Source organism: Chrysochloris asiatica, unplaced genomic scaffold, assembly GCF_000296735.1.
Source record: "Chrysochloris asiatica unplaced genomic scaffold, ChrAsi1.0 scaffold00029, whole genome shotgun sequence".
Classification (NCBI taxonomy): domain Eukaryota; kingdom Metazoa; phylum Chordata; class Mammalia; order Afrosoricida; family Chrysochloridae; genus Chrysochloris; species Chrysochloris asiatica.
The window spans coordinates 19854697-19876583 of NW_006408547.1; the positions used below are offsets into that span (position 1 = coordinate 19854697).

At 40.8% G+C, this 21887-nt stretch overlaps 1 protein-coding gene and 1 pseudogene across 1 annotated transcript in view; one reads left to right on the forward strand and one right to left on the reverse strand.

Annotated features, from left to right (window-relative positions):
* The window catches only part of LOC102831059 (rho guanine nucleotide exchange factor 7-like), a 231445-nt gene that overhangs the window by 116450 nt on the left and 93108 nt on the right, over window positions 1–21887 (forward strand). The window contains exons 3-4 of the mRNA XM_006851543.1: window positions 1315–1399; window positions 11017–11147. Of these exons, the coding sequence (XP_006851606.1) occupies window positions 1315–1399; window positions 11017–11147 (216 nt within the window). The remainder of the gene's footprint in view (window positions 1–1314; window positions 1400–11016; window positions 11148–21887) is intronic.
* Window positions 20862–21423, reverse strand: LOC102841806 (annotated as a pseudogene).

The following is a 21887-nucleotide window of genomic DNA, read 5'->3' on the forward strand; positions in this document are numbered from 1 at the left end:
TGAGCTTTTAAAAAGTGAACCATTTTCAGCTCCTTTTTCGGCTCTTCAGTGATTTGGTGGCCTTTCATGAGGTGTTTTTCAGCTTCTGAATGTTCTTTTTTGGTTTTTCCTGTTTAAATACATTTGAAACGTAGTTCATGTCTGTTTTCCTCATTTTGGAAACGAAAGACAGAAAATCTTGTAACTTAAAATGATTTTTCAATTAGAGCAGTAATTATTCAAATGTGAAATCCCTTTTCTTAGCTTTGTGTCCATTTCACTGGAAGTGAAATTTTAGCAAACACAAGATGGATTGGTTTATTTATTCATTCAACAAACACTAGAATTTTACTGCGTGCCAACCATTTTGCTAGATGTTGGGAGAAGATGTGTGATGAATACGTCTTTATATTCCCTTTGTATCTGTGTTGGAATATAAACATTGAATGTAAGATTATAATTGTGTTTAATCTCCTAGGGGGACATATGCTAGAGGGACTTGGTTTCCTCTGGGGGGGTGGGAAACAAGGCTATCAAGGAAGTGGTCTGTCAGGAAGCAAGATGAGTAAGAGGCAGGAAAGTGGATGGGGGAGGGAGAGTCAGAAACAGAAGGAGGGAAGGAAGTTACTGGTGAAATCTTTGTAAGAGGTGTGGTGAGTTAGAGGAATGGAAAAAGGGTTAAAGTGGAGCCCAGGCTGAGCCCCTCATGACAGAGGGGTGTGTGTGTAAACTGATAGATCTGGAGAACCCTGAGAGATGATCAGAGGCCTTGCAAGATTACATTAAGGATTTTGTATTTTTGGACTGAAGGGCCAGAAGAAGCCATTCCTGATTGTGAAAAAAAGGTTGAGGAATTGAGACTGATTACTGGCTTTAGAGTGGAGTGGACTGTCGGTTGGCCTTTCCTGTGACGATAATGGAAAATCTCTGTTATATCTGTAGACTGGTCTCTGCCCTAGCCTGAAGAGAAAAGGGTTCCCAGACTTCACCACTGAGTGTTTCTTGAGTGTCATTGGCACACCTGGGCTCATAATCTATAAAGGAAGCTCTTGCCTCAGGTTGTAAAGATGGGTGGAGAAAAGGTAGGTAATTGGAAACTGATCTAAGGTCATTAAAGGGATTAAAGTATGCATAAAAAAGCATTCTGGACCTAATTATCCCGAGACTATGAAACTGAACTCTTTCCGTTCTGAGTCTGCTAGATTGGAGCTTCAGCTTTATGGTTTTTGTCTGAGAATCCTGTACACATGGACCCTCACATGGGGGGAGAAAGTTCATTTATCCACACCTGATGGAAGACCCTACTAATTTTGCTTGTTTAATTTTTCCTTTCAGACGTTTGATGCAAATGATTTGTATCAGGGGCAGAATTTTAACAAGGTCCTCAGTTCCTTAGTGACCCTAAATAAAGTAACAGCAGGTAAGACTCTTTTTTTTATTGAACTTGTTGGGGTGGGAAGACAAAAAACGGAGAAAACCTTTCGTTTTCTGTTAGCAAGGCAAGCTAATCATTACTAAATTTAAAAAAAACAAAACAACAAACTTTATTTGCAGTAGATTTTTGATTATTGCTTTTATGATGCACAGTGCCCCCTCCACACCCATATCAGAAGAAATCTTTGTCTTGAGGTCCTGTATTGGATATCAGATGTTTTCCTTTCTGTAGGCATAGAGATTTCTGTGCTAAAAGTGTGATAGAGTTAGCAAAGCCTTGTCCACACGGGAAAACCCATGGGTCATCCTAGAACCGAAAGCACCTAGCTCGGAGCTTTCCTGCTAATTAAGAATTTGTATCCAGTGAGCAGTATGGTTTTGAGATGAGATCCTGAATTAGGGAGTAGCCAGTGAATTGGTTGTCTGAGGTCAGCATCTCCCTGACCAGGGTTCCTGAGAACCTAACCTGGAGGGGCACCTTGGGTATTACGGTTTGAAATTTTCTGCAACCCCAGAAGTTGCCTAAATGGAGAGGATGGGGTTGAAGATGGGGACCAGGCTGTCCCTCTCCACAGGCTATAAGGCCATAGTAAGGTGATGGCATTATTCTAGTCATCAATTACTTTGATGGTGTCTGAGAGAAGTCCTTAGCTGTTCCTGTGAATCCTTGAGGAATTAGATCTTGGATTATTGTGTGAGTCCTAATGACAGAATTTAACTAGCTTTTGGGTTTTTTCCTTCTTCTTTTTTCTATTTACCTTTACGTATTTTAAATTTGAGATTTGTGAAGGAAATTTAGAGACTATTGTTGTTATGTGCCGTGGAGTCGGTTCCGACTCATAGCAACCCTGTACAGGGTTTCCGAGGGTGTAAATCTTTACGGGAGCAGAAAGCCTCATCTTTCTCCCATGGAACAGCTGGTAGTTTCGAACTGCTGACCTTAAGGTTCGCAGCCCGATTTGTAACCACTGCGCTACCAGAGCTCCTTTACAGAATATAGAATATCTTTCTTTGAACAGATAACTCTTTTTTTTAAAAGTTTATTTTGATACTAATTTCATCTTGCCCACACAGATAGGTTTACTTTTGGGGTACAATCCGTAGGTCTTGAAATTTCTTCTCCGTGGGGCAGGGACTGTCCTTAGTGACATTTTACAACAATATTTTGGTGTTGATGGCTGTCACAGAGTTAGAATAATGCCTATATAGCTGGGTGAGCCACAGTGGGCTAAGGAGACTGCCTGGTGCCTCCAGTTCTTAAAGAACAGGAAGTGAGGCCTTACCCCCAGTAGAAAACCATTTGGAGCTACCTCCATTCTCAGTGTGCTTCCAGAGCAGGCTGTTACTTGACTGTCCACACAGACGTTTGGATGTGGATACATTTTCACAGCTTGAATGTGTCAGGTTTAACACTGAAAATCTCATGATCGTGTTCTGATGGAAGCATCTAGAAAATGCCATTAAGTTAGACCTGTATGAGTGAGGAATAGGAAAAGCTTGATGATCTAAATTCAAGGGAAGGGAATGGAGAGAAAGTATTAAATATTTAAAGATATGCAAAGTTGGATATAAGGAATTAAAAACATTTAATGCTGTTTTGCAAATGAGAGTAGGGTTTCATAAAGGTAATCAGACAATGAGGCTGCCTTCTATAGTCCTATGTTAAGTTGTTGTTGTTCGGAGTCATTGAGTTGGTACCAACTCACAGTGACCTTATTTACAAACAGAACTAAACACTGCCCTGTCCTGCGTCAGCCTCACAATTGTTGCTATGCTTGAGCCAATTTCTGCTTCCACTTGTTGGGGGTCTTCCTCTATTTCGCTAACCCTCCACTTTACCAAGCATGATGTCCTTTTCCAGGGACTGGTCTCTCCTAAAGTATGAGAGACAAAGTCTGGCTGTCCTGACTTCTAAGAGTGCACTTCCTCCAACACAGACCTGTTTGTTCTTTTAGCCTCCATGGTACTTTGAATATTCTCCTTCAATACCGTAACCCAAATGCATCAATTTCTCTGTGGTCTTCTTTATTTGTTGCACAACTTTCGCATCCATATGAGGTAATTGAAAATACCATGGCTTGGGTCAGATGCATCTTAGACCTCAGACTGACATCTTTACACTTGAATACTTCAGATAGGTCTTGTGCAACATATTTGCCTAATGCAGCATGTCATTTGATTTTTTTTACTGCTGCTTTCGTGAAAGTTGATGGTTGATCTGAGCAAAATGAAATCCTTGACGACTTCAGTTTTTCTCTATTGATTGTGATGTTATTTATTGGTGCAGTTGTGAGAATTTTTATTTTCTTTGCATTGAGATGCAACCCATACCTAAGGCTGTTGTCTTTTATCGTCATCAGTCTTTTAAGACCTGTTTGCTTTCAGCAAGCAGGGTTGTATAATCTGCGTATTACAGGTTGTTACTGAGTCTTCCTTCAGTCCTGATGCCACATATCTTCATATAATCCAGTTTCTCAGATGATTAGCTCCACATACAAATCAAGTCAGTGTGGTGAAAGAATAAAGCCTGGGTCTACACCATTCCTCATTTTAAACCATTCGGTGTTCCTTGTTCTGTTTGAACAACTGCCTCTTTGATCTTTGTATTAGGGTCCATGTGAGCACAATTAAGTGTTTCTGGAATACTCATTCTCTACAATGTTGCCCATAGCTTGTCAAGATCCACACAATCGAAAACCTTTGCGTAGTCAGTGAAGCACGGTAAACATCTTTTTGGTATGCTCTGCTTTCACCCAAGATCCGTCTTGGTGGATATCAACAGTGATGTCCTTCATTCTACAGCCTTGCCTGAATTGGACCTGAACCTCTGGCAGCTCCTTTTTTATGTACTGCTATAGCCGTTTTGAATTATCTCTAGCAGAGTTTTTCTTGAGTGTGATATTAATGACATTGCTTGATGATTTTCATGTTCCGTTGGGTTACTACCTCCCTTTGGAATGGTCACAAATACAGAGTTATGCCAATTTCTTGGCATAGATGAGTGAGTGCCTCCAGTGTTATATCAGTTTGTTGAAAGATTTCAATTTGTATTTCATCAATTACTAGAGCCTTGTTCTTTGCCAGTGCCTTCAATGTAGTTTGGACTTCTTCCTTCAGTATCATTGGCTCTTGGTCATATGCTACCTCTTGAAATGGTTGAACAGCAACCATTTCTTTGGTACACTGACTCTGGGTATTCCGTCCATCTTCTTTGGATGCTTTCTGCATCATTCAAGATTTTGCTCAGAGTGCCCTTCAGTATTGAAGGTCAAGGGTTGAATTTTTCCTTTAGTTCCCTCTGCTTGAGAAATGCTGAGCATATTCTTTTGGTTTTCTACCTCCAGGTCTTTGCACATTTCATTAAAATATTTGACTTTGTCTTCTTGAGTTTCTCTTTGAAATTTTCTATTCAGCTCTTTTACTATCATTTGCTTTAGCATCTCTACACTGGAGAGCAAGTTTCAGAGTCTCTTCTGACATCTATTTTGGTCTTTTCCTTCTTTCTTGTCTTAATGACCTTTTTGCTCTCTTCCTGTATGTTGTTCTTCATATCATCTCGCAACTCTTTTGGTCTTCATTAGTGTCTAATTCATCATATGTATTGTTGAGAAGATCTCTAAGTTCAGGTGGAACATGTTCAAGGTCATATTTTGTCTCTCGTATACTTGTTTTAATTTTCTTCAGTTTCAGCCTGAACTTGTATATGAGCAATTAATGATGTGGTCCACAGTCTGCCCCAGGTCTTGTTTTGACTGATTATATGGAGTTTTTCCATCATCTCTTTCCACTTAGTCAATTTGATTTTTGTGTATTCTGTCTGGTGAGGTCCTTGTAAAAAGCACTTGCAATGAAGAAGTCATTGGTCCTGTAAAATTTTATCATGTGATCTTCAGCATCATTTGTATCACCAAGGCCATATTTTCCAACTACTGCTCTTTCTTTGTTTCCAGCCTTTGCATTCCAATCGCCAGTAACTCAGTACATCTTGATTGCACATTTGATGAATTTCAGAATAAAGAAGTTGGTAGAATTCTTGAATTTCATCATCACTGACATTAGTGGTTGGTGCATAAATTTGAATAGTAGTTGTATTAAGTGGTTTGCATTGTAAGCATCTGGAGAGTAACCTACCATAGACAGTGCTACACTTTTAGATTTTGATATGTTCTTTTTGATGATGAATGCGATGCCCTTCCTCTTCAATTTGTCATTCCTGGCATAGTAACCCATGTGATTGTATAATACAAAATGTTAATACCAGTCCATTTCATCTTACTAATGCCTAGGATATCGATGTTAATCTGCTCTATTTCATTTTTGATAAATTCCAGTTTTTCTAGGTTCGTACTTCGTCTATTTCATGTTCAGCTTATTAGTGGATGTTTACAACTGTTACTCTTCATTTTGAATTGTGCTGTATCACCAAATGAAGGTCCAAAAGCTTTATTCCATTAGCGTCATCTCTACTTTGAGGAGGCCGCTCTTCCTCAGTCGGATTTTGAGTGCCTTCCAAGCTGAGAGGCTTATTTTCTGCTACTATAGCTGACAATATTCTGATGTTTTTTATCATGTTTCGGTATTCAATATTCTGGTGCTACCTGACAGTGTTCCACTGCTAGTCACCAGGTGTGTAGCGAATAATTATTTGCAGGTAATCCATCTCTCCTCCTTCGTTGTCTGTTTTAGTTTGGAACTTCGTCTGATATATGTCCACCATGGGTGACCCTACTGATACCTAAAGTACCGGTGGTATAGCTTCCAGAATCACAGCAACAAACAAGCCACCACAGAATGAAAAACGGATAGATGAGTGGTGGGCCCTACATTATAGAATTGATCATTTTAATATGAATGAACAAATAATAAGAAAAAAGTTCAGTTAAAAAGATACTGCTGATAAAGCAATATAAGTGTATTTGAAGTAGATCATACTGGAATTAAGTATAAAATATATGTGAGGTTAGACACAGAGTGTGGCATATTTATAGTTCATAACCACATATGCTATCTAACAACCTTCTTAAATATGCATGTACTCTTAGACCCTTTGAATGCCATATGAAGATAGGTCTCTGGGCTGACAGCGACAAGAATCACATAGACAAATTAGTGTACGAATAACTCTCCATTTGAGCTCTGATAAAACCATGTGGGAGCCGTGTCTAACTTCCTGTGGCTTCACAAGGGGAAAAGAGGATCAAACTCAAAATCAGCCCAAGGCGGATTCCTATGAAGCGGAGCTTAGACACGCAGATCCCACAACTGTCTTCAGCCTATTGTGACGCCAACCATCTCTCCCTTAGCACTCTCTGCTTCACATCTGGGTTTGATACTTCATTGTAGTGGCCACACAGAACTCAAAGCAATGCTCACGATTATGGGGTCTATTAGGGAAGTGAACAGGGTACAGTTCAGTATCAAAACCAACTCAGAACGCAGCAGTTCTCCTGGTCTCCAGTCTGCCACATTGCAGGCACGCCTCAGTCTTGTTTTCAGTCTCTCAGCCGCATTGTGATCTTCAGCATCATTTCTGTCTTGTCCCTTGGCCTCTGCCCTGAGTGTGCCCGTGTTACAAGGCTCTTGTAGCTAGTCTGTGATGCCCAGAGAGCACAGTCTGTAGGCCAGGGTCCTGCTTGTAGACACTCAGCTTCCATTTTGATGGTCCAGGGATCTTTCGTCTCTTTCTGAGATGGCTCCTTTTTCTTTTTCTTTTTTTGTTTTTATTGTGAATTGAGTAATAGTTTACATGAGAGAACATCGGTTTTACACTCATCCTTTCATTATAGTGATTACTATCTCCTCCGTGCATCGTCACTCAACAGTATTTTCTTCTATTCTTTCTGGGGTTTTTTGGGGGGTGGGGGATGTACACAAGAACACTCAGAAATATATAATCATTCAGACAATGGGCACATTCTGCAAGCCTGCTTTGTGATCGTCATCACACAACCTTTCTCTCTCCATGAGTCTAGAGTCCTCAGCTGCTACATCTCTCCATGTCCTCATCTCAGCCTCCATGAGATGGCTCCTTTTAAGCCTAGCTGGAGGACAAAACTAACCAATTCCAGCCTTAAACTCTTGTACACCTTATTTGCATGGTCCCACCCAGTCAGTTGGTGAGAATTAAGATGGGTTTTCTAAGCCTTATCCTGTATATTCAAGGCACCACAAGTCCCTGCTCACAGTGAATACTTCCCTGGAGTTTGCTCATAGGGAGAAAGCTAGACAGATTTGAATTTCACCATAGATAGTTTAAGTGGAGATGCTGAGTAGTAAAAACAGTGGTCAGGAGAGAATAGTAACAAAGAACTACAAGAAGAGTTTTAGTTTATAAACTAGGTAATATCATGAATAATAAGTTTTAAGTACTATCATTTATAATTAAATAATGGAGACTGAACGTTTCCAGGATCAAATATCTCTTGGAAACAAATCACACCATTTTATGCAAAAATACTTCTCATATACTCATGATATCATTGTATACATAGTAGAAATAATGTGGCATTGTTCTCTCTAAAATAAACTTGGTATTTTCTCCTCAGCTCTTTCTTTATACAGTGATTCCTCAGATGGGAAGAGTTTTGTGCATTTATGTTTGTTGGCTTCTTGCTCTTAATTGTTATTTTTATAGTGTGATGACAATAGCTGTACTTTTTCTTTTTTTTTCTAATTTTTACTCCAATCACTGATTTAGCAATATGAGTAGAGCTCTTGCGTGTAGGCCATCTTGAGAAGATGCTGTCATTATTTCCCTCTGCTTCTGTCGATCAGAAATCCATTGTGTTCCCCAAGTGCAGAGGTGACTGTTTACCTTTGACTAGACAGAAGATAGACGTGTGAGAGGGAAGTGAGGAGCATTCTTGTTGCTGTCGTCGTCATGTGCCGTGGAGTCGGTTCCAACTCATAGCGACCCTATACAGGGTTTCTGAGGCTGTGAATCTTTACGGGAGCAGAAAGCCTCATCTTTCTCCTGCTGAGCAGCTGGTATTTTCGAACTGCTGACCTTAAGCGTCATAGCCCGATTCGTAACCACTATGCTACGCGAGCTCCTTCAGGGGCATTCTTAGGATGCCTTTATTGTACTTCAGAAACCCTCTTGAGTTTGTAGAGAATCATGTGGATAAGGTCACTGTGGTCAAAATCTTTATGAACTGCCCTTTTGCTTCTGGTTTTATTTTTGGGATTGCATAAAATAAAGCTGGTTAAAATCACCTAGTTTCCATCATTATGAGTTAGAAAGTACTGAAATGGCGATTCTTACATACCTAAGCCAGATCTCAGAATCCTAGGAAACCTTTCAGAGGTGACCCAGTAGCGCTTGAAAGCCTGTTGGGAGGTCAAACACAGAGTGCCCTGGAGGAAACAGCTTAAAGTGAAGATGGAACAAAGGTCCACTCCTAGTCACTCCATGGTGCGCAGCCCTTTCTCAGTTCTGGATCAGTGGACTCTGAGGAAATAAGGAACTTGTGTTGCTCTGTCTTACATGTTTAGAGAAAGGCTAGAAATCTGGCTTTTTCTGTGAAATCTTAAGACTTGTAAATGTTGATACCCAATTTAAAAAAACATGTCAGCTAGAAATATCTGAATTGGAGATACGATCAGTCTAAGAAAGCTTTTATCGAAACTCACCTTGTCACTTCAGGAAACTGAATTTACTGTATATTAGAAAAATAATTTCCATGGAAAACTTAGTTTTCAAAGCATATTTTTGTAATAAAATGAATCATGCCTAGGAAATAAGTTGTTGACTCCTAAGCCCATGGACAAGGACCTTGCCACGGAGGGCTAGAGTTGAGAGTGAAGTGTCCAGCTGATAGGAAGTGAGGGGAGATGCACAAGAACACCCAAACTTGGAGACAGTACCCATTTGACCTAACCTGGATGGCTTGATGATCAGAACTCAACTAGAGGCAAATTAAGAATTTTGATAAAAGGAACAAGTGTAAATTGGTACAATTTGATGAACTTGACTTATACTTACTGATGTAGTAGCTCAAAATATCAACTGAGAAGGAAGGAGTCTTCACATCAAGGAGCAGACCTATCTCCTCTGTACAGGTTTGAGAGGGTCGGGCAACTTAGACATTGTTGTTGTAAAGTGCCATTGAGTTGGTTCTTACCCATAATGAACCCTGCATAGGTTTCCAAGGAGCAGCTAGTGAGCTTGAACCACTGACCTTGCAGTTCAAATGGCTTTGCAGTCTAGTGCATTAACCCACAGTGCCATACAGGAACACCATAACTTATACATTGGCTACCTAGGGGTCACGGGGCAGATAAAAGCACAAAGTGACTGACTCACAAGTTTTCAAGAGGAAATTTAGTTTCAGAGTGTGTGGGGGAAGGTAGAATCCCCACTGAATAGTTTTCATCTTGTCTAGATGGGTCTGGTGAAAGGAGATGGGGATAAGATTCTTAAGATTTAATAGTGAGTAATTGTTATCATGACTAATTGCAACTGTCCTAACTGTAATGACAGACGTTTTGTAACATAAAGGGGGGAGTAGTTAATCTTATAGTCCAGGGACAGAGAACCCTAGGACCATCAAAGGAGAAGAGCATGAGTGGAATCTGGGACCCTATCTAGAGAAGCAGCGACACCAGAGATGGAGGCAGAGAGGAGGTCATGGAGAGAGAGAGCAGCTGAGGACTCTAGACTCACAGGAAGAGAAAGGCTGTGTGCTGGTGGCCAGGAGTCAGGCTTGCAGAATGTACCCTTGGGTTGTTTAAATGATTATATATTGCTGAGTGTTTTTGTGTACGCCAGTCAAAAACACCAAAAAATGAATGATTCATGGAGGGGGTTGTAATCATTGCAATGAAATGAAATATAGCAGGATGAGTGCAAAACCGGTGTTCTCCCTTGTAAACTGCTGCTCAATTCACAATAAAAGCTATTAAAAAAGAAGAAAGATGTTAACATTTACCTGTTGGTTGGCCTTTATGACGGAAACTCAGGGGAAAGCTTCAGCCCTCAAGTATCTGTTTACTTTGATCCTTCAAAAGCGTTGTGTGAGATAAGTCGAGACTGTGTTATCTTCATTTTGAGGAAATAATACTCAAAAGATTCTCTCTGAATAAAAATATAAAAGGAGATTCTTTTGGTTTTAAATGAGGATCTTTTGTAGCAAAATAATAATTCTCTATTACACGAACATTACCGTGGAAAACTGGAGAGACAGTGATAGAGCCTTGGGGAATAAGAACTTCCTTGTTTTCTACTAAGTAATTGAATTTGAGAGGCTTATTTTTTTCCAGGTGAAAAGAAGCTATTAAAAACAATTACCAAACATTTCATAAGTGAGATACTTTGTGAATATACTAAATGATTAAACGTTTTAAAAATTATTCTAGAGAAGAACTAATAAATAGCTATCATCCAGATAATTTCTGGAAAGGTAATTGGAGAATGAATGCAAGTCATTTATATAGTAGACAAAGAATTTGTTCTTTGTTTACTGCATAAATGGCTGGCTTTGTTCAGGTCTTTTGGTGTGTCCCTCTGTGGCTGCCCTATTTTTAAAGCTTGGTGCGTAGTAAGAGTGCATGATTTCAGTCATCGTCAGCTCTTTCTCTCTTCTATGTGTACGATCTTTGCAGACATTGGACTGGGAAGTGATTCTGTATGTGCTCGGCCCTCCTCTCATCGGATCAAGTCTTTTGATTCCCTTGGATCCCAGTCCTTACACAGCCGGACTTCAAAATTGTTCCAGGGCCAGTATCGAAGTTTGGTAAGTTTGATATATTGTGTTATTTAAGTGAAGTATGTTTTGAGGGGGTGTACGTGTTATATATTTATCTGGGAAAATATATGTATTTCTAGTAGTAACATTGTGTCAGACACCTAGAAGATAGTTAGATTTTGCCTCCATTATTCCTTTAGTCTGGTTTGGCATTTGTTTATTAGCAGATTATATAGATATCGTGCTTAACGAACGCTTTCTGAGAAACTTGAAAAAAATTTTAAAGGGTACTTTATTTTAAGATTCATAAATCTGTTTATCCTGAGAGAATTCTGCTGTCAAATACTTCTATGATTACTTGCCTAGTAATTTTTATTTATCATACACAAATGGACAGAAAAATGAGAATAAGAAATACATGTGTAAAGGCATTTAGAAGTACATAAGAAGGAATGGTAAAACCTAAAGACTCTAAAGGTAGACTTTTCCTTCATCAAAAAAGACTAGATCGTACGTAACAACAACAGAATGCTTTGAGACAGATTGTACTTTGTAAGAGACAGAATCCTTTATAATGTCTGGTAATGAGATAGGAGAAGAAAGTTAAGTGAACATTTATCATGAAGAATGAAGAACAGTCTTACCAATGAGTCCTCATCATATACCATGGGCTATGAGTAATGAACACGCAGGTGGTCCCTAACTTGCCATAGGCTCTTCTGTTCAGATGACTCCTTGTAAGTCAGTTTGATGTAAGTGATGTAAGGTGGTGAATACCTCATTATTTAAAAATTCCCATTTGTCTTGTCTTTCATTTTCAGTATCTTTATTAACTTGGTTTTTATTTGTCTTTTGTTGTTGTTGAGTGCCTTCGAGTCAGTTCCAGCCCATAATGACCCTGTATAGGGTTTCCTGGGAGTGGCTGGTGAGCTTGAGCTGTGGACTTTGTGGTTCAAACCGACTTTACAGGCCAGCGCAGTAACCCACAGTGCCACCCCAGGCCTCCTTATTTTGTTGTTAGGAGTTGGAAATACTACTGTAAATTTACAGATCATTGATAACATCAGCAACTTGTGCACTACACTATAGTGTGTAGTATTTATTACTAACAATAAAATGTACCAAAAACCAAAATCAATGTTTCTAAGTGTGGTTCATTGTAACATCATAAATCGGGGAGTAGATGTAGTGGTTGTTGGTGACATTGAAAATGAGAAATGAGGAAAATAGTAAGTGGAGACGTCACAGCATGTGACACGGTCAGGACTGCTCCCATAGGCCTTTGCAAATCACGTCTTTTTTTGAACCTAGTGGGTCCTTACCAAGGAGCTCCGGTAGAGTCGTGATTATTACTAGTTGGGCTGCTAACCTCAAGGTCAGCAGTTCGAAACTACCAGCCATTCCACGGGAGAAAGATGAAGCTTTCTGCTCCCCTAAAGATTTACAGCCTTGGGAACCCTACGCAGGGTCACTACGAGTCGAAAGTGACTCTACGGCACATAACCACCACCAGTGGGTCCTTGGTACTTTGATTAGTTGCTGACGACATGACTTCCCTTTCATGTAATATTATTAGTAAATTATTTTATGCGAAAACCAAAATTTTATTACAACATTTTACAAGGAACCTCTGTTCAGAAATGAGCGTAAAGATAATCTGAATTTTGGGGACATCGAAAGGAATAAACAAGCTAATGCCTCTTGGAAATAAAAGGAAAGGAAATAAAAGCTAGTATTCAAACTAGTGTGAAATACTGAGAGATGCTGAAGAAACGTAATTTTTGCATTTTCCTTTTTAAATTTAAGCCAATTCTCATTGTTGAGTGTTTCCTCATAGAGACGTTCTAGCATGCTATTTCTGGTTTTGTGTACAACATAAGATGTGTTCATGTAAATGCATCATAGTTTTACTATCTGCCAGGCAGTACTTTCAGTATAACCTCAGTTATAATAGTCATAACAGCTTCTGAGATATAGGCCTATTTCACCCCTAACATTTTTCATCTGATTGTTTTCTTTCCTTTTTTGTTTCTATCTTGAGAGTGAAAAGGACTGGATTGCAAATGCATAATTTTAAGAAAAGTAAGGTTCGACATATTGTTGGCACTGAGTATTATTACATCATCATAAATCTAACTCAGTGTCAAACCCACTGCCATTGAGCCGGTTCTGACTCACAGCGACCCTGTAGAGGGTTTCCAAGTCTGTAAATCTTCACCGAAGCAGACAGAGCCTCATCTTTCTCCTACCGGGTAGCAGGCAGCTTTGACCTGGTGAACTTATGGTTAGCAGTGTAATCTACAGCGTTTCCGGGGCTCCTTATGATCCATGTTGTTGTTTAGTACCATCAAATCAGTTCTAAGTCATATGTCCCAGCATAGGGCTTTCCAGGAGCAGCTGGTAGGCTTGAACTGCCACCCTTGTGATTAGCAGTCTAGTGCTTATCCTGTAACACCACACCAGGACTCCATGATACATATTGTTAATGTTATGTGCTGTGAGTTGATTCCGATCCATAGTGACCCTGTACAGGATTTCCGAGGAGCGACTGGTGAGCTTGAACCACCGACCTTGAGGATCAAACCTACTTTGCAGTCCAGCGCATTAACCCACAGTGCCACGCCAGGACTCCATGATACATATAGTAGTAGTTTTATTATTATCTAGAGAATGGTAACTTGTTCTAGAAATAAAAGACGTCAGCACAGGTGCTTTATCATTGTCTCTGTGTGTGTGTGTCGGTGTGTGAGACAGTGAGAGACAGACAGACAGACAGAGAAAGAATGATAATTCTAATGAGCAGCTAGTGAGACTTTTGTGCCCCATGGTAAGACTTTTTCTGTACTAAGTAAGAATGGCCACTTCTTTTACCTTTGATTTTTCTGTGTTTATTAATCGCACTCTAAGGTAATTTTCTTGGGTTAAAAATAATTTATAATTAAGAATGGCAGTGTTTATTTATAGCTGGATAATGGGTCTATGTTGTTGTTGTTGTGAGGTACCATTGAGTCAGTTGTGAATTGCCGCAGTCCCGTGTACAGCAGAGTGAAACACTGCCAGTCCAGTGTGATCCTCACAGTCGTTATGGTGTGTCAGCCCATTGTTGCCGCCGCTGTGTCGTCCGTTGCACTGAGGGTTTTCCTCTTTGTCACTGGTCCTCTACTTTAACAAGCATGAAGTCCTTCTCTAGGGACTGTCCCGCCTAATAACATGTCAAAACTACGTGAGACCAGGTCTCACCATCCCTACTTCTAATGTGCATTCTGTCTGTACTTCTTTCAACACAGAACTGTCAAAATGCTCCTTACAATCTAGGATGACGAGGCTTAGGCGTTGATTCTTCGGACATGTTATCAGGAGGGACCAGTCCCTGGGGAAGGACATTAGGTTTGATAAAGTGGAGGGTTAGTAAAAAAGAGGAAGACCCCCAATGAAATGAATTGGCACAGTGTCAGCAGCACTGGGCTCATGTGCCATCTGATATGTTCTGCATTGTCTCTGCTCACCTTTCTCTGCAATGGGCGTGACTGTGGATCTCTTCCAGTTGATTGGTAGGTAGCTGTGCTCAACAATTGTGAGGACGGCACAAGCCAGGAGGCCAGTGTTTGATTCTATTGTGCATGGGATCGCTCTGAGTCAGAATAACTAGACAGTACCTAAGAACAACAGAGCCTTCATCAACACCATAATTCAGATGTAGCCATTCGTCTTCAGTCTTTCTTTGTCTAGTTTTCACACGCATATGAAGCAACTGAATACTATGGCTTGAGTCAGGCACACCTTAGTCTTCAAAGTGACATCTTGCCTTTTTAACACTTAAAGAGAGTCCTAGGGTGACACTATAGGGTAAAGCACAGGACTGCCAGGGTGGTTTGAACCACCACAGTCACAACAACAAAAGGAGGTTTTGAGCCCAATGCAATACATCCCTTCATTTCATCACTGCTCCGTCCGTGGATGTCAGTAATAGTTCTAAGTAAAACTAAATTCTTGACAATGTCAATATTTATCCTTAGTGAGACTTTGTTTTATGTTGAAGTGTAATCTATATTGAAAGCTGTAGAGTTTGTCCTTCATCAGTAAGTGCTTCAAGTCCTCTTCATGTTCAGCAAGCCAAGGTTGTGTCACTTTCGTATTGTATGTTAATGATCTTCCTCCAATCCTGTTGTCACATGTTCTTCATATAGTTCAGCTTCTCTGATTTGTTCAGCATATAGATTGCATGGTGGTGGTGGTGGTTTTGTGGCGTGGAGTCGGTTCTGACTCATAGCGACCCTGTACGGGGTTTCTGAGGCTATAAATCTTTACGGGAGCAGAAAGCCTCATCTTTCTCCTGTGGATCAGCTGGTAGTTTCGAATTGCTGACCTTGCAGTTCACAGCCCGATTCGTAACCACTACGCTATCAGAGCTCCTTATAGATTGCATAGTATGGTGGAAAGATATAACCCTGACATACACCTTAACTGATTCTAACCCACACGATATCCCCTTGTTATATTCAGATGACTACCTCTTGGTCTGTGTACAGGTTCCCCATGAGCACAGTTGTTTTAGAATTCTTATTCTTTGCAATATTCTCCATAATTAATTATAATCCACGGAGTCAAATACCTTTACATAGTCATTAAAACACAGGTAATCGTCTTTTTCATACTCTCTGCTTTCAGCTAAGTTCCCTTTGATATCTACAGTGATATCCCTTGTTTCACATCCTCTTCAGAACCTCCTTTGCATTTCTGGCAGTACCCTGCCCATGTACAACCTGTTTGATAATTTCTGCGTTGTCTCTGCTCACCTTTCTGTGCAATGGGCGTGAACATACATGGATTTCTTCCAGTTGGTTGGCCAGGTAGCTGCCCCCCAGATTTCTTGGTTTAGACAAGTGAACCCTACCAGCACTGAAGTATCTTCTAAATTTGTTGATTTTGGATGAGTAGTCCTGCCAGCCCTGCATCTGTTTATTGAAACGTTTTAATTGGTATCCCATCAATTCATGGTATCTTGTTTTTAGCCAGTGCCTTCGGGCCAGTTTGGAGCTCTTTCCTCAATACCATCCATCAGCTCTTGCCCCTTCAGTGGTTGAATGTATACCAGTTCTTTTTGGTGCAGTGACTCTGGTTAATCCATCCATCTTCTTTGATGCTTGCCCACATCACCAGTGTTATGTCCATAGAATGCTTGCCTATTGTAACTCGAGGCGTGACTTTTTCCTTCCTTTCTTTCAGCTTGAGAAATGCCAATTGAGTACTTCCCTTACGGTTTTCCAACTCTTGGCTTTTGCACATTTATCTGTAATACTTTTCTTTGTCTCCTTGAACTGCCCTCTGCAATCTTCTGTTCAGCTCTTTGACATCATGATTTCCTTTTCGCCTTAGGTATTCTATGTTCAAGAGCAAATGTCTAAATTAATTTTGGTCTTTTTCATTGTTGTCTTTTGAATGAACTTTTGGTTTAGTCATGTATTATGTCATTGTACAGTTTGTCTTGTGTCTTGAGATTTGTGTTCAGCGCATCACATCTATTCTTGAGACGGTCTCTAATTCCAGTGGAATATACTCAGGTGATATTTTGGTTCTTGTGTTTTTGTTTTAATGTTTTTCAGCTTCTGTTTGAATTTACATATGAGCAATTGTTGGTATGTTCTGTAGGCAACCCCCTGGCCTTGTTCTGAGCTTCTTCATTGTCTCTTTTATCAAAGTAGTTGATAGGATTCCTGTGTATACCACCTAGTGAGATCAGTACATGTAGTAGATGTTTATGTTGTGAAAAAAAACAAAAAAAAACAATGACTAAGTGCTTGGTTTCACACAGTTTTTTTGCGGGATCTTTGGGGTGCTTTCTATCAACATGAACATATTTTCCAACCACAGATCCTTCTTTGCTTCCAACCTTCACATTCCAATCACCAGTAATTATCAGTGCTTCTTGGTTGTGTGTTTGATCAATTTCAGACTGAAGAAGTTGGTAAAAATCTTCTATTTGTTCATCTTTGGCATTAGTGGTTAATGTACGAATTTGGATTAAAAAGTAACATTAAAGATGCCGTCATAGTTCTCTAGTGCTGTTATAACAGAAATACCCCCAAGTGGACGGCTCTAAGAAACAAACATTTACGCTCACAGTTGGGAGACTAGATGTCCGAATACTGAGAGCTGGTGCTGGGGAAAGAGCTTTGTCTCCTCTCCACATCTGTAGACCTGTCATTCCTTGGAGATCTACATGTGTCGTAGCATCATATTTTCCCGGGATCTAGGAACCTCATAGTACAGAGACCCCAGGTCCAAAGGACGCCCTACATCCCAGCTCTTCTTTCTGCTGGTAATTGTTTGCTCTTTCTTGCTCACTTCTCCTCTCCTTTCATATTTCAAAAGAGATGGCTCAAGATAACAATGTAACCCTATAGATTGCATTTGACAGAATTAGCATCATGTTAATTAACATCATATTAAGTGGTACTGAGTTGGTTTTGACTCATAGTGACCCTGTATAGGGTTTCTAGGCTTTAAATATTTGCAGGAGTAGAAAGCCTCATATGTCTCCCACAGACACACTGGTGAGTTCAAGCCATTAACTTTGTGGTTCCTACCAGTGCTTATTGTCTGGAGTCCCAACACTCCCCTCTAACATTATAGAAGTGAGGATTGATAGCACATTGGAAATTACATCGGGTGAGGGATTATCACATTCACATCATTGTGGGGCGGGGGGAGGTGGTATTACATTATCGTCATCATGGACGTGATCAGTGCATCTTAACTGCTAAACCACTGAGAATCCTGTTCCAGCCAGGCTGACACAAACCCTAACTATCCCCGATTCTACCCTAGAGGGATGCACGGAGTCCTGGTGTGATGCCGTTGTTTTGTGGGCATTAACAAAGACCCATGACAGAACGCACTGCACCACAGCAACACTCCCAAGATAGTGTGTTTGGGATTATTAGGTTAATTTCAGAGTGTTGGATACCATAAAATGCTTGATGACATTTTATGTGTATGCTAGTGTAGCATATTATAGTTTCTAGTAATTGGAAAGATCCAGTTAAGAAGTGGGTCTAGCTGACTTTTTAAAGAGGTTTATAATATATTGCCTTGTATTATGTCACATTTTCACTTGGTTTATGACAAAGGAGAACTTAATTCAATCCCCCCTGCTTATTAACGTTTATTTAACACAGATTTCCAGGGTGCCAGTCATGTTTGCTTCCTCAATTTGGATGTTAGTTGTACAGAGAGAAGTCTAATTTCTAAAATTGCTTATCAAGTTGGACACTTAGTACATTTACATATGTATTTATATCAATATAATTATGTACATTTATGTAAATACATATTTACATTTATATATAAATCTATATTTACATATATATTTATCAAGTTGATATGTCCATATATACATATTTACATTTATATAGAAATCTATATTTACACATATACGTACATTTATATATGTTAATCTATTAAGTGTACAACTTGATAAGCACTTTTAGAAATTGGACTTCTCTCTCTGCAACATCCAAATTGCGAAAGCAAACATGCCTGGCACCCAGGAAATCTTTTGTTGTATTTACCTTTTTTGAGGGTGTCTGTTTCTTGATTTCTAAAAGTAAAGATTACCTTGACTTGTTTTTTTAGTTTATAAAAATAGATTCCAGTGATACGTTATTTTTATGGCTGAGTTCTTTAGATTGATATTGGTGTCATAGAATGTACAGTTGAAATATAGTTCTTTCTCAAACTTCCTTCTTTCAGCCTGATTTTTGTATCTTGCCTTTTAATAGAACGCTCCTTGACACCTGCTCTCTTTATCTTTAGGTCAGTATCTTAAAAGAAACACACAAAATGTGAGGGAGCTCCACAAATTTATAGAAAATAGGAATTAAAAGATAATGAAAATTTTCCATGAACTTTTTGAAGGCCTTTTGTAGATAATTTTCTTTGAAATAATATATATTATCTTCAGTATGATTGCTGAATCAATGATATTTATTAGAAATTTTTAGACAGCTCTAATTCGGTTATTCAGGAGTCCTAGTGGGGTACTGTAAGTTAATGTGCTAGACTGCAAAGTTGCTTTTATTAACTGCAAGTTTGGCGGTTCTGACTGACTTTCAGGGTTGTCACTTGTAGTAAGCATCAGTAATTCTTCACTGATTTTTATTGTGGAATGGTATTCTCTTGTGTGGCTGTACCTCGTTTTATTTATCCATTCTTCAGTTGATGTGCATTTAGGTTTTTCCCAATGTTGACTATGATGAATAATGCTGCTCTGAACATTTGTATACATGTGTGTATAGACAAGTATGTTCAGTTTTCTCAAGTACATCTCTAAAACTCAAAAGGTGTCTTTTCTGTCCTGTGAGAAACATTGGTTTGTGGGGGCCCTTGATGAGGTTGGTTCCGGTGCCTGTTCGGACCCCAAGGAAGCTGGGGGCAGGTGACTGGTTAACTGCTGGTCTGGTGGCTCTGTGGGTTTGGTAGGTCTTGAGCCGGGCCCACCTGCATCCAGGCCCCAATCCAGCACACCCCTAACTCATGCTGGCACATGGCTGTCAACCTATTAGCTCTGGATTCCCAGAGAACAGGGTCTGTGTCGGGCGTGGATGAAGGTGGAAACTGGCCACACTCCTGGCTACCAGGGGAGCTGAGGAAAAAGAAGAAATTGTACCTTTTCCATCACCCTGGTGAATCTGCTTTGAGAGGCCTCCTCCGCTGCGAAACCTGCTCACAAGGGGATGGAGCCGCATCTGGCCTGCTGGTGCCCTGCCAGTCTCCCTGTCTCATTTTCCCTGCGCAGCCTGTCCTCCCAGCAAGCTCTCCATCCACGTCTCTGACCTTTCCTCTGAATGTCAGGGGGCCTGAATTTTTATATGTCTCTTTCTTTTGTCTCTCCTGCCTTTGATGGAGAGGGTCTGCCTAGTGGGTCTGCCTAGGCTGCCATCTTGCTGGAAGTCCAACAATATCACACCTGCTTCATGGTTTTGGCATCAGTGATTATCTTTTCTCATTCAAGTTGCCATTCTTATTTTCATGGCTCTTGGAATGATGAGTAATTCTCAGCTGTATCCTAGACAATTTGGAAGGTATGTTGGGAGATACTGGATTCCGTTTAAATTCACATTTTTCTGATGACTATACAGCCTGGACTATAGTCTTGCAGTGCGTAACGTCCATTTGGGCAGACCATATATACATCCATTGTCCATTAGGTTTTTTTTTTTTTTTCCAAAATATACTTACATTAAATTAAAAACCGCATCTCAGTAAGGTAGACAGTTAAGTGGTTCTATGCATTCTGGGAACTTGGTGAGGTCTGGGTGGGGCCGCGCGGCGGGGGCTGAGAAGTGGAACCCAAGCAGTTTACTCATGTCAATCTGTGGGTCACACCGAACATGTCATTAGCATCATCTGTGCAGGAAATGGTGCATGTGGAAGGGGTGAGCAAACTCTAGCCTCAACTTTGAGTTCATTAAAACTTCGTAAGAATTCCAACAGCCTGTACAGCAGAGCTTCAAACAGAGTAAACATGTTAAGGTAAGCAGACAACTCTTTAGAACCCAAGGTCCATTTCTTGCTGTGTGTTGACGTCTCCGTCTCCAATGGGCAGTTGTGGAGCTGTTCTTCAGTACAACTTGGTCTCGAGCTGACAGCCCGGCGGGGCAGAGAGGGCACGTGAGGGTGGGAAGGAGGAACTTGTTCTTGGTGGTTACGTTACAGATGACGGCATCACGCAATCCCTGGTCCTGCAGGCCTCTCCTTGTATCATCTGGCGTAACGCTTAATGTAGTCTTCCACTTTATTCCGGAAGTCCTCCTTGTCCCGCAAATGATGTTCTGCTGCTTCAATATTCAATGGGTCATCGAAATTCAAAAGATCAGTAAATAAAGAGTTTAATCCCCAAACAACATCCTTCAGCGTCCTGGTGGGAGCCCAGCCAGTGCCGTCAATAGAATGTTCTCGCAGTAAACTCAGACAGATAGATGTCTCCCGTCTCTGTGATGTTGGGGTGCCAGATTCGGGTCAAGCACTTCACTTTGGGGGGCACCATGTTGTATGCGTCAGGAACTTCAGTTTCAAACTGAAACTTTCCACCCTGGTAGTAACCCTCATCTGGGGACACAGTCAGCTGGAAGCGGTGGAGTGTGTTGGGATCGGGAAAATGCACTGTACAGGTACAGGGTAAATTCGCTTCAAGTTCTGCAACCTCTTTGACGAGCAGCTTGTCTCGCACGGACACCCTCCGGGTGGAGTCTGACGCTGTAGCTGCTGAGCGGGACCCTTTGAGACCGTCATCCCGCTTCAACTTGCTTGCCAGAGTGAGCATCCCTGTTGCCTCTGTCCTGGGCACCCCGAGACCGGCGAGTAGGTCCGGGGCCCAACACCATGCCCGGCCCGCACGGCGCGGCGGCGAGCAGGGAATTCGGTCCCTCACAGCGGAGCCGGCTCCGGGGCGGCGGGCTGTCCATTAGGTTTTGATAGAGTTCAGGAGCTTCCTGCGTGTAACATGTGTATCTTCGTGTCTTCAGAGCAATGGCGCTGCCGGGAGTTGACTGGTGTAGTGTGTATGCAGCCTACGGTGCGCGTCTTGACAGCCATTGTGAACACCTATGGTGCTGCCTTGTGTGAAAGTTCAGTGTGAAGAGTGCATGCTTCGAGTCACAGGCAGCAGCAGCTGCTGTCCTCAGGGGTCACGTGTCTCTGGAGTGTTGTAGCATTCTCTCGCTCTTAAATTTTGTTTTGGAATTATTACTGTGAAGTGCATCTTGGCTCCTATGCACAGCAAAACCA